At 41.1% G+C, this 16,512-nt stretch overlaps 1 protein-coding gene across 2 annotated transcripts in view; it reads right to left on the reverse strand.

Moving 5' to 3' along the window:
* Positions 1-1,970: 1,970 nt before the first annotated feature.
* Positions 1,971-16,512, reverse strand: part of exoc2 (exocyst complex component 2) — a 47,646-nt gene continuing 33,104 nt past the window's right edge. For both annotated transcript variants that reach the window (XM_022753043.1, XM_022753044.1), the window contains exons 12-28: positions 15,481-15,594; positions 15,002-15,126; positions 14,097-14,165; positions 13,793-13,950; positions 13,564-13,685; positions 12,175-12,236; positions 11,241-11,321; positions 10,458-10,517; positions 9,555-9,610; positions 9,387-9,456; positions 8,249-8,365; positions 5,730-5,871; positions 3,613-3,668; positions 3,387-3,509; positions 3,060-3,121; positions 2,645-2,704; positions 1,971-2,533 (exon numbers count right to left, since the gene is read on the reverse strand). In XM_022753043.1, the coding sequence (XP_022608764.1) occupies positions 2,440-2,533; positions 2,645-2,704; positions 3,060-3,121; positions 3,387-3,509; positions 3,613-3,668; positions 5,730-5,871; positions 8,249-8,365; positions 9,387-9,456; positions 9,555-9,610; positions 10,458-10,517; positions 11,241-11,321; positions 12,175-12,236; positions 13,564-13,685; positions 13,793-13,950; positions 14,097-14,165; positions 15,002-15,126; positions 15,481-15,594 (1,571 nt within the window). In that variant the 3' untranslated portion in view covers positions 1,971-2,439. The remainder of the gene's footprint in view (positions 2,534-2,644; positions 2,705-3,059; positions 3,122-3,386; positions 3,510-3,612; positions 3,669-5,729; positions 5,872-8,248; positions 8,366-9,386; positions 9,457-9,554; positions 9,611-10,457; positions 10,518-11,240; positions 11,322-12,174; positions 12,237-13,563; positions 13,686-13,792; positions 13,951-14,096; positions 14,166-15,001; positions 15,127-15,480; positions 15,595-16,512) is intronic.

The following is a 16,512-nucleotide window of genomic DNA, read 5'->3' on the forward strand; positions in this document are numbered from 1 at the left end:
ACTTAGATCAAAGTTGTTATGTTTGTGTAAGTTTTGTCATCTTGTCTCCTGAATGGAACAGAGTACTGGTGAATAAAAATAAAAAAACAACAAAAAAACTCCCCCATTCTCACCACTGTTACTGTAAACAGAGAGCTGGTGGAGAACGGATAAGGTTTTTGGCTTTGAACCTGTTTTGTGAATGAATCCGTGGGAGGACAGAGCTAAGTTTAGAACACAGAGAATCAAAACAACTCCTGCCAGCCCTGCACGGCTTTCCCCTACATGTAGATGGGAAACCAAGACAAGAGAAAATGTGTGAGTGTAGATAATAACAGAAAGTTGTAGCCAGAAGATAACTGATCTAGATCCTGCTACAATACAACAGCACGTCCACACTGTCCTCAGTTAACCCCTCGTCTTCTCAAACCTTCTCATGTGAGCTGTGGGCGTGTCACAGTCTGTCTCCTCTCCCCGAGTGACTAGATCTACCATAACCGTAGCGTTCATTCTGTAAGTCCCTACACCCACAACCATAATGACACGTTTTTCTTTTGTGTGTCACGTCTTCCTCTTGGATTCAGTCTTCTGTTAGCTGCCCCGAGTAACGGCCCGCAGCGTCCACACCCTGCACACACCCTGTGCTCACTCTCCTCCCACAGAGCTAGACGCTGACATGCCAGACAGCATGAGCTGGAGCTCCAGAGATGAATGGGTAAAGCCGCTGGTTTAAACCATGGTGCAAACCAAACCAACTGTATGCAAATGTGCACTGATGCAAAAATGGTTCATTTGAGTGAGAGACATGGATCTGCAGAGAAGTTATTTGCAGATATTCAACAGGGTGGGTCACATTAACACAATCTAACAGTTCAGTACAACAGCACTGCAGAGATTTCATGATCATTTTTGAAACAATGTGAAGAACCTCTGTATGTTCATAGAGGCTCTGGACATATAAGTGTAGTTCACATTGGTCCCGCAGGGACCTGGATTGTGTCTGTATTGTTGCTATGTGCAGGTTTAACTTTACTTTGCCATGATGACCTGAGAGGTTTTTGCGTTTTTTTTTCTTTTTTAGGTATTTGTAATAAAACGATTTATCACATGAAGCAATACCACAAATCACAGTATTAAACTCTGAGCATTGTACAGCGTTAAATTAGCATCGCTATCAGAGATGCTAAGTTTGGATTTGCAAAATTTTAGGCAATGCCACAAACCATAGTACACTGTTAATAATTTGCATTTTTATCTCAGTCCTTCATAATATAGGCCTATTTTTGTCCTCCGTGCACAAAACAGGCTGCACTGCAATAAAAGCACCAATTTAATTGTGTCACAACAACTTAAAGAGAGAACCAAGGAGAACCATGTTGTCTGTTGGTTAGTTCACAAAATCGAAGTAAAATGTATCAGATTTGAGTGAAATTCGTTGGAAAGTACAGACTGTGATCACTTCTTAACATACATAACACCAAGGCACTTTACAGGGTAAGGCCAAGACCACACGATATTACTGACAGAAACCCAACAGTTCCCACAATGAGCAGCACTGTGGAGGAAGAAACCTCCAACCGAAACAGACTCGACTGGTTGGGTTGAGGAGGAGAAAGAAGGAGTTTATACACATAAATCCTACCGGTGTAATCACGTTATCAATAATAACATGATAACAAGATGTGGATACTTATGAGGATTGTGTGGCCTTGGCTGAGGGAGCTCGCAAAGTTAACCTCGAAAATAAAGAAAAACATCATGACACATTGTTTTTCAGCCCTAACTGAAGTGCTACTGTAAGTGAAGTAGCAATTTGAACTAACTTCAATTTCATCAAACTTCATTATGCTAAATAAAGAATGATCAAGCTCAACTTTTAAGCCTCAGACACCTGAAAACAGCTCAGAATAATGGAAAGTTTAAGCATCATCTGTTGATGTCGTGTGATATGTCAAAAGCTCAGAAACAAGAAGTCAAATCTGATTTGGATGTATCACTTTTAACTGGTAGTATCACTTTATTGGGCAACTGAAATGGCACGGTACAGAGCGTCAACAGCAACTTTTAAATCTTCAGCACATTCTCCAAGTGATCAGGACAGATATGTCACTCTGAGCTCAGACAGTGGAGACTCCAGTTTGGTTACAAGACACATCCCACTGCTGAAACAAGCAGGTTAGCCACTTACACAGTGCCTGTTAGGTTCGGCCATAATTCATTAGCATAACCAACGTAACTGGGACTGTCCTGCACAGTAACAATGAAATCAAGTCATTTAGTGTCTTCAAGATTAGATGAACAGACATTTATATCTTATCTAGTGAGGCAGAAATTGAAAGTGACACTGAAAAGTCATGAGTAAACAAAGAGATAACAGAAAAGATACTGTTAAAGTTCATTAGACGATTCTGCATAGATAAGAAACAAAGACAGCACAGTGGTATAGAGAGTGGACTGAGTTTATCTCTTCACAGGCTGGATGGAGGAGGGCTGGAAGCAGGTCAGCTGCAGCTGCATGCTGCTCTTAAACTTGTTCAGCAGCTCTTCCAGTAACCTGGCACACAAGATAAAAACACACATGAATCATTAGAAAAATTTATCTTTAAATCATGAAACAAATTCCAAAAAGTCTTTTATTAGTAACACGGACCAGTGTGAGACTTACTTCTTATCGGCTCCACTGTGTAACTGAGGCAGAGCGTCCAAAGCCAGTTTGAAGCTGGCACTAAATAAAAGATGCTCAGTTACAACTTTGTTCAGAAAAGGACATTTATTGACAATAAAAACCAGAACGGTTCAGTGTGTGTTTCCAGGCATGCACACTGACCTACCCACATGAACACACACACACACACACACACTGTGGTGCGTGCACACAGCAGAACCAGATTACTTTCACTTCCTTTCCATAACCCACCAAGTAACATAAATAGGGATTGTAGTGAGGGATGTGCGACTGCTAAGATTTATGTCTGTGACATTCACTACCATAAATCACTGGGCACATACGTGAGTTCCTGTCTGTGCCACTGTGTGTGTGTGTGTGTGTGTGTGTGTGTGTGTGTGTGTCTTGCACTTACTTGCTCTCAGAGTTTAGATATGCGCCTATGGCATCTCTCAGAGCACAGAGTTCAAGACGAGCCTGAGGATAATGCAGGGTGAAAGGGGGTGGGGTGGGGTTTATCATTGAAATAAAAGAAGAACATCAGAGATGATGAAATCAAATGAACCCCATCAACTCTCAGTAGTTGGTAGCTTGAACTGAAATATGGCATTAGCAGAAATGGCTGGTAAATCCCCAACAAGTGTGGGGGGGTTGACTTATGAGTCAGGGTCTTACTATGAGTGGTCTTACTATGAGAAAATGTTCTATAATCATGTGTGTGTGTGTGCATGTCAGTGTGTACCTGCAGCGCTCCATTTTTGCTGAAGGAGGACACACACTGCATCAGACGACACATCTCGTCGGCAACTGACTCCACAATCTTAGACAAAACCCGAGGAACCAGATCCCTGGAGACCGTGAAGACCTGAGACAGAGAAAAGTCAGTGATGGAAGGAGGAGGTGAAGGAGGAGAAGGCAAAGATACGGTAAACAGCGTTTGGTGGAGGAGGTGTGTTGGCTGCTCGTACCTCAGCGTGCACCGTGATGATGCTGACCAAAGCTTCCTTCAGGTAGTTCCTCACACCTGAGGGAGGAAAAGCCACAACATTAATACAATCCAGATGAACTGGACGATGAGATGCCAACAGTCGTTGGTAAAATGTGACGTAACAGAGAGTGTGAGAGTGTGTGGAGCTGCAGGTGTAAAGTGCAACACACACCAGCTGCATCACAAAGTTAAATGGTAAATGAACCGCTCTTACATAGCACGTATCTAGTCCTACTGATCACTCAAAGCACCTGTGATACCTCCTGATGATGCAAGTTCTGCATCATTTGACGTGTGTCAACTGATAGCACACACAGGATGCATAATATGGGCAGAATAAATAGCCAAACAGCCAGGATGTGTAAATCTGTGGAGTGAATGTAATGTGACACAGAACAGGGACGAATCCTGAGCTGCCGGTACGTGAGATTTTAGCTCTTAGAGGCCAGTAGCACACCGGATGCGTGGCAGCTACGGCTTCATTTGGGCGCACATGATAACAGGTTAGAGCGGTCACACTGCCTTCATGACACGTGTCTCACGCCTCACACCTGCATCGAATGATCTAGAGATTCGGCCTTCTGCCTATTTTTCGTGTGTGATGCGTCTCCCAGCAAAAACAGACAGAGAAAAGACCTGTTGATGTCATACTGACGTCAACACCAGCAACATCACACAAAACTGACACCTTCCACTATAGCTGTCTCTGTCTTATGTTTTTTAACCATTTTAGCAGCTGCTTGTGGAGACAGTGACACTTTAGTGACGTTTTCTGTCAAAAATAAATCACAAATGTGTTTATAATGAAGAGAAATCCACCATCGGAGTAAAATGCAAACTCTAGGCTATGTAGAGAGATAGAGCTGCAGGAGCAGCAACGCAGGCAGTGTGTTCCTGGCATGAGGAAGATGTAACTGTGCACTTATGCACTTCGCCTTTCGCTACTTTTGTTACATGAAGAAAACATTTATTCTGATAAAGAAAACCGTTGAATAAAGTATGATTTTGGTACTGAAATCAAAACTCGTATAGAAACATTTGACATGATACTCAGCCCTGTGGGTAAGAGAGGTTTCTGTGGCCATAAAATAGAAGCACATGACCAAAAGGAGCCGTCTTTCATTATTCATGATTGACAAGATCTTTGGAATCGTAGTGATCCAAGGAGAAGAGAAGTAACTGCAGACTGAAGAGAAATAATGCAAAGGTTTGATACTGCAGGTCTCAACAGGCAATGAAAATAATGCACATGGATTCAGGTGGGGGCGCAGCTTTGTTTGTTTTTCATTGTAAACAATATAACGCAACCCTGCGCTGTGAGGAGAAAGACCACAGTTAATGTTCTGCCGTGAAGTTTAAATCTAACATTTAGTGAACTCTAACAGTGAAACAACGGACTGAAAGTACTGAAACTGGATTTCCAATGCTTTGCAGCACCCACACACTGAACATGAGTCCCACACAAAAAGTGCAACAAGTGAAAGTATCATATCCTAGAACTGTGGTTTAGTGTCCAAAACGTTCCTCTTTCACACACACAGACTCACATCGGCAGGAACAAACCAGAGCTTGGCCTGACTTTCGATCAACACGGCCTTTTGGTGATAAGCTGCTGCCCATCTGAAAACTCACTCAAGAGCTCTCACACACACACTATAACACGTTGCTTCACATCCTGTGTTAAGGTAAACCACATATACGCATTTAAGTTTCACCTGGGTTTGGGGTGCATCTGGTGAGCAATAAGTCAAACTAAACTTTATGTACACACACGTCGCTGCACACCCACAGCTACACACAAAGGCTACGAGACTTTTAGGGGGACCAAAACAATGATCTTGGTGGTGTTTACAGTAAGCCATCAAAGAGCCGTACTTTACACATGACACATGTGAAACACAGCAACCCAGATCAGACCAGACACGTCACCTTCTCATCCCACAGGACTGGTCGGGGCTCATTTTTTGATATCATCGGGGTCAGTTAGTGGTTGCAGTGGGTGATTTCCGTTTCTTTTTTCAGCCTGACATCCCAGGTTTTTATCACTGAAGAGAGGGCACAGACCTTTTCTCACACGCAGATTGTGCTGCACAGTACCTGTTGGTGTTTGGCAGTCTCTCCAGTCAAAGTATCCGGCGTAGATGCCGGGCTCCAGGGAGCCTGCGATCGGGTCGGCTCGTCTCTCGATGTACGCTTCAAACAGGTTTCTGTCCAGCTCCCGCACAGCTTCCATGCTCACCTGGCAGGTCAAAGGCAGGCCGTGTCATAAGTATATAATATCTTCTCACAGGTCACCTGTACGTCTTAGTAAGCTGTACATATAAATCTATCTTAGGGCTGGGTCATTCATCTGATTTTATCTTCCATTAGGATTTTGGCTTCCAATGATTATGAAAACCAGATACTCAAGAGTTAACGATTATTGTGCTGCATTCTAATTTTGCCACAAATTTAAATTTCATCCCCCCCACACTAACCATCCCCTCATCCATTTCTACTGCTATCCCACACCCAGATATCTTTAACTTATATCGTGTATTGTTTTTCCCTTGAATTGTATTCAACGTTCAAGAAAGTCCACACTGCTTGGTGTTTCCAAAGTCAATGAGTAATTGTGTTCAATAATCATGATCTCAATATTGATCAAAATAATGGGGATTATGATCTTTGCCATAATCGAGCAGCCCTAATGTATCCATCTTCAGAAATGCATAATCCAGCTCCATGCATAGAGAAACATAGACAATGTGTATGTAGCCACCACACATTCTTGCACTATTTGTGCTGCACAGTTCCTTGTAAGTGTAAAACACTTTGCCGGGCTCAGTGGCAACGATATCATGATAGAGATAAGAATATTTGACCAGTGTTGATATACACTCATGCAGATACATGATAATGGCTTCAACTGTTGATTATTTTTGACCGAGTTAGCAGCTTGGCTCTTCAGATCTGAGCGTCAGTGTTTCAGGGTGGGTTCACTTTGGTCCAGGCTGAAATGTCTCATTAGTTATTGGAAGGATTGCTTTAAACTTTTGTACAGACATTCATGGTCCTCAAAGGACCAACCTCACTGACTGATGATCCCTCGACATCTCGACATCTCGACTTCTTCTTATTCTTATTCTTGTAATTTGTCCAAATCTTTAGCTTGTTGTTAATACCTGCAAAACTGATGACATTTCCATCAGCCTTAGCTGTGCTGATAAGCAAATGATAGCATGATAACACACTAAACTAAGATGGTGAACATGATAAACATTATACCTCTTAAAATGTCAGTATATTAACATTAGCATGAACTCAGCACGTGCTAGTATGACTGTAGATTCTTAATCTTGTTTTGATTTATCTTCCAGTTTACAAAATGTTAGAAAATATTAATGCTTCTCACAGCTTCTCAGGGTGATGTCTTCAAGTTGCTTGTTTGCCAAATCCCAAAGATATTTAGAATTAGCGAGTGACAAAAAGAAAAAAGAAACCAGAATTACAGCCTTGTGGGTGTATGCCTCTGACAATCAGTCGTGAATTGGTGTGTTATGGACAAAAACGTGTTTTGTGAGGTCGATGACCTTTAACCACCAAAATCTAATCAGTTCATTCACAAGTGAATGTTTGAAGGAATTCCCTCAAGTTGTTATAGAGATATCTTGTTCACAAGAATAGGATGGAATACATAAAAACATAATGCCCCTGGCCACAGCTGTCGTTGGTGCAGAGGCATAAAAAGCATCAAATGAAAAATGATGATAGAAAATGCTTTGGTCTTTTTCTTTGAGTCTTTTTGCACTAATCACAATATGAATAATCAATTCATCTGAAAAATGAAATACACTGTGTCTGACTTTTATACTACTTTTATACCTCTCTGTTTTTCATCTGTTCAGTCGTTACAATTAGTTTAGATTTATTACTTTATAAAACAATAATAATATATGGTTGTTACTGCATCACAATATGATTTCACTCAACACAAGTAAATGATAATATTAAATTATTGCCCAGCTTTGGACGCACTTACTCCACGAGAGATGTTTTTACCTTTAACTGGATATCCAGCTGCATAAGTCCTGCTTTGTAAGGACTAGTGGGACAGCTGTGTAGTAGGTGCATGAAGGGGGAATTTTTATTTTTCATGTTCACAGCTATGTTAATATTTGAGGGTTAAATTCTAGACAAACCGTCACCTGTCTCTTTCATTCTAAATATTAACTTCACATCACCATCGTTCAAAGAATACGGTCTTCACCCATTTTTACTGGGAAACCAACCGAACACTTCTTTGCTTTGTGATTCAGCCATTAGTCATTGTGTGCAGTTGTGTGACTGTGTCTGTTTGTGTGTATGTGTGAAGAAGAGACAAGAGTTGAAATGAACTAAGCTTTCAAGACAATGACCTTTTCTTTTTTTTTTTTTTTTTTCTTTTAAGACAACACTCATATCTTTGCTCTGAAGAGAGTGAGGGACATTAGGCATCTCTCATCAGCTTTGCTGTTAATGACCACACATTTCTCATCAGAAGTGTGAGACAGAGCTGAGGACCGTTTCCTTCAGCTTAAGTTCTTACAGCTGTGGATATGAAATGATAAAAAAACAAACTGCTGTGTAATACTGACCCGTGTGATCTTCTCCGTCCCTGTGAAGCCGTGTTTCTCAAAGTGATCGGCCAGGTTCAGGAAGGTGCGTCTCTCCAGGTACTGGCAGTTACTGAGGATGATGAGCAGACGCTGCTCCTACACACACGCATGCGCGCGCGCACACACACACACACACACACACACACACACACACACATTTATACTTTTATACATTTGAGGACTCTCTGATGTTCCCTGGCCCCTGACCCTCACACCTTATGTCTAACTCCACCCAGGTCTCAACCCTCAAACAACAAATCAACACATGAGGATCAGACAAGATGTGCTCACTTTACAAACATGTCATCACTTTTCAAAGAGACCTACATTTCTAAACCTGTCCTCACTTTCCCAAAGTGTCTCCACTTATCAAACGTGCTTACTCACAGTGTCCTCCCTTTCCTAACAATTCCCTTTTCTTAAGCTGTGCTTTGCAAAAAGGCCCCACTTTCCAAAATTTCCTTATCTCCTAAAATGTTGTTCTTTTCCTAAAGTGTCCTCACTTTTCAAACTTGTCCTGCACATTATCAGCAGTTTGTTTTTCACACAGAAATCAAAGACTGCAGACCTACAGACGAGGTACAAGGCTTCAGTGGGCTGATGTGAACTCATATCTTTCTAGTAGTGGCACTCAGTACCGTCCTAGTTCGTATGTGGTGGTTTATAGCCTGTGAACTCACACAACACTAGTATATATTATGAGCGACACCAGTTTTAACTCTGGTCAGCTACACTCAGTCAATTCTGGTTGCCTCACCCGTGCTGCTCATATTTGGGGCTGGGGAAACCCCATCTGCACCTTGCTCCATTTCCCTTTACCAGAAGCACTCTACGCCCTGCTCTTCTTCTTCCTCCTCCTCGTCCTCCTCCTCCTCCCCTCCGCTTAACCCCCTTCACTAACATCTAAAACATGTTACAGGAAATGAGGACGTATCTGCTTCTTGTCCACAACCAGGAAACAGCCTGATAACATTTCGTGGTTTGAATAAGTGAGACATGTTTGTCTAGTTGTGTAAAGGAGAGAGCCCACGCTTTGGTGACGCTGGCAGTGGCCAGATGTGGGATTTCAGGTGTATTAACCCCAAACAGTTTAAAGGAAACAATAAATCACGCTTACAGATGTTGGACCGAAGCCCTCTAGAATGCCGGCAAACCGATCCGGAGAGGACAAGTCCACTGCGATGTTGCTGTACACACAGGAGAGATTTCAACATGATATGCATTTAAAATCAAACACACTTCAATCAAAAGATATAAGTGTATGAAAAGACAAAGAAAAACCTACTGTGAAGTGTTAATATCTGTCTTAGTGCTCAGCTGCTCCAGGCAGTTGATGAAAACCTGAGGTGAACACGTGGATACAGCTGTCAGGCATGTTGTGAAAAACACACAACACTCATATCTTACTGTACATGATGAATTCACTCAGTTCACAACAGATTAAGATCTTAGGCACAGTGACACAAGACCAGTCTGTGCTGCCATAATTGTGCAGATAACAACAGTCTTGCAAGTTCATGTCATGTCACAGTTTGTATGATATAAAATAACAATATGGCTGAGTGCAATATCCAAATTGCAGGAGCTGCTATTTTTGGTGAAGGGTAAATGTGTCACTACATATCATAAATGAAGTGTTGTGGTGCTACTGAGACCTACAAATCATATTCTCCAGACATAAAGGAACATTGTTGTTGCTTGGTCCTATCAGAAATTACATCCTCATTTTTTATTTTTTTTTCAGTGTAAATGAAATTCAAAAATTACCACTCCAACTGAAATCGCACTATGATTTTTTTTTTTTTTTAGGTTCGGCCCTAGTTGCTTTGTACATGTGGATCATAGAGGCAACCCCCTAGAGGGACTTTGGTCCTAAATTACTGACACAGTCAGAATTTTGACACAGGCAGTTTTTGGTCTTCAAAGATATAAATTGGTCATACTGTAATACTATATTATATATTATACTATCTAAGACCACTATGAGATTTTACTGATAACGTGAGACTCATGAGACAAATAAGGGATAACCCCACACAGGACAGTGTGAAGGAGCCTTTAAACAGTGGACTTAAAGCTTAAACTATGGATCAACTGTATTTTTGGGGGGTGTATAGACTTCGGGACTTCAGGTTTAAAAATCAAACGAAGGAATTTGTCATTTTGGCTGCAGGTTGAGAGATCTTACCTTCATGATGCTCACACTGAGCTCTGCAGCCTGATCCTGGACCTGGTCTAACTGCAGCACCTGAGGAGAAGATAGTAGAACCCACGTCATGCATCAGAGAAAAACTGCTTCACCTCAGGATGTGTTTTTATTGCCATGATATATTGTGTCAGTGCTCTATTATACCTAGTTTCAGGTGTGAAAGAATAAAGTTTACTAATTTAAATTAAACATGTTAATAATGGCTATTAAACTCATCCCAAGAAGGAGTATTGTGGGTGGTTTCCTTGTGTGAGTACAACCTTCTGTCACTCTATAGCTTATACAGGTATGTTAATTGTAGGGCTGCAAGAATTAAGCTAAAATCATAGTCAAGGCAGCTTTTCTTAATGATGAGACAATTATTTCTGCCAGTACTCTGAATCTGGAGGAACTACATGGGTTTACTGCACCTCAGATTTATGACCACAGAAAAAGAATTACAGCTGTAATTGTTTGGGAAACAGATCTGATTTAACTTTCTTAATTAGTATTGTTTTGTTAACATTAATCCAGCAGGGATGGAAAGGAAATGTGCAGCCACTGTGAACTACCCTCAGGTACTCTAATCCCCTCTGTAACGGGGAGAGTTGAAGTATGAGATATTCACAACGAATACTTGAAATCTATATACTATATATATATAAAACCTGTAAAAAAGCACTTGATGTAGCGAAGGCATTTAAAACTCCAATAAAGTTGACTGAAGACGCCAAAATAGTGTTTAAGATTGTCATAACAATTCTTCAGTGGCGATTCTCTTACATTAATCTCCCCAGCTTTGATTTCCAGAGGCTCTTTGAGTGACTGCAGCATCTGGACCACGCACTGTTCAAACTGTGAGGGCTGCAAAAAAAGACCAACGTCAGAAACACAGCACATTAACACCGACGATTAACATGGAGCTGCAGAAATGACCCTCACAGTGACAGTGTCCTTAATGAAAAGTAAATGCTACATACATACATACATACATACACGCAGTGCTATAAGAACAAACAGGAGTAAAAACCCAGTTTCTTTCCTCTTCTCGATGTAAACAAAAGAGAAGGAGAAAGGCTTATGAATCTACACTGTCAGATCTCTCTCTCAAATTGAATCGAAGGCAACTGGACTTGTATTTGTCTGTGGAAGACGTTTCGCCTCTTATCCAAGCGGCTTCATCAGTTCATCATGTATTGGTCTCTCTAGTCCGCACTAGTCTGACCAAGAACGTGGAGTAGGACCCAGGTATTTAACCTCTTGTGGGTGGGTCCACCAAAGTACCTGTGAAAGTACTGGTTTCACCTGACCATTTCACAGGTACTTTGGTGGACCCACCCACAAGAGGTTAAATACCTGGGTCCTACTCCACATTCTTGGTCAGACTAGTGCGGACTAGAGAGACCAATACATGATGAACTGATGAAGCCGCTTGGATAAGAGGCGAAACGTCTTCCACAGACAAATACAAGTCCAGCTGCCTTCGATTCAATTTGAGAGAGAGATAACTATGACCTGGACGAATGAGAACATTCACAGACAGATACACTGTCAGATAAATTATTTGTGTAAATAAATAAATTAAATTAATTATTACACAAAGTGCAAAACTGATACTGAATTTAGTGCAAAATCTGTTGTGAAACTTTGCTGAAGTGTGTCTGTTATTTTTTCATTATGGAATATGAAGTCCTGCTTAATGCAATAACATCCTCACCAGGCTGGTGATGCCCTCATTATCAACAACCCAGTCCTCTTTCTCAGCGAGCCTCTTCACATCTGAGGGAAAAAGCACAAATATAATTACGATGTGAGAACGATTACCTGAAACTCAAGGAAAAAAATAAAAAACCTTTCTATATATGAAGTGTGATCACTTTCATTCAGGGTCATTACAAAAAAAAATATAAAAACCACAACATGAAATAAAATCAAACTCTTTTCTGCCCAGACCACAATTTGATGTGAGTGTGGGGGAAAGTTCAGTGAAAACCAGTAACTCTTCTCAAAATGACCATGACTAACCACAAATGAAACCAAGCCTGTCTGGTTTTAGTCTCATAACACTTTCTCCATTACCACCCTAGAAGTTATATGAGGTTAAGGTGACAGTTGAGGACACTGACCACCAAATATTCAATGGGCGAAAAGAGATGTGTCTTAACTGTCTGCCTTGGGTGTGTACAAGGTAATGACATAGTTATAATCTCCAGTGTCTGGAACTTCAGTGTCTTTAGGAAAAATTAAAATCTTATTCTTCCTTTTAGCATCATTATATACATTATATACAGCTATAGCTAAAGTTATTTTCTGTTTTTATAGAAAAAAAAACAAACATATCTGTAATTTGCTTTGTCCCATTTCTATGATACATACTAAGTGTATAAAATATGTAATATATACTGATTATTATAATGTTTTTTGCAGTTAGGAAAACAAATCCTGTACTTTACCATTTTTAACTAACAGGAAATGATACAACTCATGCACCAACGGACGCCAATCAAACTGCGATCTCAGAATGACAGTGCTTTGATACCTGAACTATTGTTCTGCAATATATTCCTAGTACCGTTTCAGCTCCATCCACAAATACATTCTTTGTAGCTTTGTGCAAATGTGAACTAGCTGCAAAGTTCAACATTGTGTAACAACGAAACAACTTTTTTCCCCCTTTTTTTGATGGTGCCTTTGCATATTCAACACCTGCTTAGACTTTGTTTGTATTAGGAAATTGAAGCACAGGTCTTGCTCACTTTGATAATTAAAAAAGGTGTGAATACATAGAGAAGAATTATACATATATACACACACACACACACACACACACACACTTCCCCATGGGATGGACCATACATGTACAAAAATAAATAAATAAATAAACAAATTGGACTGTAAAAAAAAAAACACATACTGTTGCTGTGTTTTTTACTTGGAAGAACTCTGGTGCATAATCATCAGATTATTTGCATTTTGTTCCCATTTTTCAGACACAACAAAATCTTTGGGACATAAAATCTCTGTTATTTCAAAAATAGTTGAGAACTATCTGTCCTCTTCCGTCCATTACTGACTGCTCCAGCTCACAGAGGCCCCACCCCCTCACCTTCTGTAGTGTGCAGCAGGGTCACCATGAGACAGTGAACTCTCAACTCCAGCAGCAGATCCTGGATCACCTGCAGCAAATCATTTGGGATCTCCATAGCAGACAGGGCCTCGTGACAACCCCTGGGTGGGAGACAACAGCAGCAAGTCATGACATTGTATCGCAACCATGACGATAACCGCCTCAGAACTGCACAGTAAACTGCAGTTTAAACAATCAGTGTGAGAACCTGACAGTGTGTATGATTTGTGTAAGCCAGGCTCCAGTGAGTTCGGTCTTGTTCTCCCAGCCACCATAAAGATTCAGCTCCCCCTGTGGCAGGGTGGTGGGGAGGAGAGCGCCCCGAATAAGCTTCACCAGCCGATTGGTGAGCTCCTCAATCATTTTCTATAAAACACGTAGAAAACATAAAAACAACAGGATTAGGTGACATTCATTTAAAAACAAAACAAAAAAAAAAAAAAAACAACTGTGGTGAGTCAGAATTTCAGAATAACACTTTTAGTATAAATAAGAGTCACAAAGCCACTTACTTTAAAGTCATTCTGTCTCTGTCTGGCATTCTTCTTGGATTTTTCCACCTGTCCAGATTTCTCTCCGGTCTGTGGAGAGAGAAAGAAACACTGTTTGATATCATGTGACAACCAGAGATATGAGTCATCCTCCACAGACACAGGTACATGTAGGTGCGTCATCCCTGCATGTTTTTTGTTTTTGATTAGATCAATGACTTTTACTTCTTTTTTAACATGAGAATAGCGTGGTGGTGCATCATTTCAACATTCATATCTAAAGCTACAAAAATAAAACTTTGATGCCTTTCTACAATTAAAAGTGTAGGCTTTTTGTTTAACACCCCACAGTAAAACATAAAAGAAAGATCCTAACTATTGTTTTGATGTTTAGTTTTAGTGCCTTTGTTACATCAAGCAAGTTTAATTCCCAGAAACTAGAAAACAGAATTGAGAAAGACCATCTGGAATAATCCAGTGATATCTTTGTATTAGGCCCCAAAACAGAAACCCTCAAAGAAAATAATCAGTATAATTCTGTAATCTAAAGCGACAATGAAAAAAGATTATTCTCATTAGAGTTGATGAGTCAATGGGATTTTATTTTAACCTAAAAGTTGAAAGGGTCAGTTCACCAAAAATGAAAACTCAGTGTGTTCTATGGATTATTCAGAGTAAGAGGGATATTGTTTCTAGAAGGATGTGTTACTGTTGATCTTTTAAAGAACTGTCACTTTTCAACACTCTGAGAACCACAAATGAAAGTCTATTTACTTCCAATGTTTTGGAATGGAGGAAGAAATCTCAGACAGAGTTCTCAAAAACTATTTTATATACCATCTGAGGAAAGTGAGAAAGCATTAATGTGAAGTGATCATTTATGTGTTTTATACAGTACTTATTTTCTTGGCTGCGGAGGTGTTTACCTCACTAAAAAGACTTCCGTTAACATAAGAGATCCAAAGCTTCCAGAAGTTGGGCAGCTGACCGATCACCACATCTGAAAGCTTCTCCACAAACTGCACCTGCTGTGGGGTTTCAAAGCGCCAGGCTGGAACAAAGACAGACGTATTACACAAACCCACTGACACTCAATATGTATCTATGCTGTAGTGAAAAGTGATGGGGATCTTAATGGATGGACTGGTTTAAAAATGTCAGTCTGATTCTGTAATGCAAGACATTTAACTTCCTGGCACAGAAGGCTCCAGTTGTTTGTTATGTTTGTGTGGTTACTGTATGTAAGAAGAGTCACTGCAATTTCCTTACACTCTTATACTGTGATTCCCCTAAGCATTGTACATGCACACAAACAAAAACATGTACAGTGTAGAGTCTAGCTCAGACAGGGAAGCCCCTCCCAAGAAAGTGAGTGGGCGATTTTGTGAAGTCATGTGGTGCTCACTGCTGGGTCGTGGTGTTCGCAGGCTGCCCCCTCTCTTCAAAGATGCAGTGTGGCTCAGCCTGCCGAGGGCAAGTGGACGTGTATCCCCCTCCAGGTCCAGAGCTCCGACACCCACTGGCAGACATAACGAAAAGGAGACGGGAGAGGGGGCAAGAGATGAGAAAATGAACTCGGGGGGGAGGGGGGAGAAACACATACCATATCAAATAATCAAATAAGCCATTTTCATAATTCCACATTCCTCAATAAGCTCAGCAGGCTTTCACACCAAACAATCCTCCCCGGGCCCTCTCGGCCTTTCTTTATTTGTGTTCTGATCCATCTCTGCCCTGGCCCACAGCTGAGAGAATGTCCTGTTGTTTCCAGGATGAGGAAACAGAGCTGTGGGCTTTGTGAGTGCCGGGGTGAAGTGGGTTTACGTCGGCCACACTGGGCTCAGTTATGTCTGCTCCTCAGGCGAGCACCGGAGCTCCCCTAGATGGCAACAGGGAGCTGTGCTACAGCGACAAATGAGAAAGTCCTCCTGCAACCACACACACTCTGCTCGTGAGATTAGTGCAATGAATCTTTGAGATTACTTCAGGATAACAGAAGAAAGGGGGTGAAAGTCAACAAACAAGAATGAAAGTGAAACACTGTGGTGCTGAGAGGGGATCATACTTACTACAATGAAAATGAAACAAGTTTGTGCAATGCTGCACTACGCCTACATGTAGTGTGTCTAAACGGATGGTGATGGACGGCCACATTTCCAAAACATGTGTCTGACACACACAGAGAAAAGTGTACTGGTGAGTCACAGACTGAATGTGGAGTGTAAGCAAGTATTGAGAAATCCCCAAGCAGAGGAGCAATGTGGTCGCTATGGCCGTGCACACAGAGCAGCCATCCAGTCTAGAAAATGTAAGGAAATTCTCAATTGAGTCAGATTATCTGTAAACACGCAAAGCTTTTTCACATCTCTCTCTCTCTCACTCACACACACACACACACACACACACTCACACACACACACACACACACACACACACA

This window comes from Seriola dumerili, unplaced genomic scaffold, assembly GCF_002260705.1.
Source record: "Seriola dumerili isolate Sdu_G_001 unplaced genomic scaffold, Sdu_1.0 BDQW01000189.1, whole genome shotgun sequence".
NCBI classification, from domain to species: domain Eukaryota; kingdom Metazoa; phylum Chordata; class Actinopteri; order Carangiformes; family Carangidae; genus Seriola; species Seriola dumerili.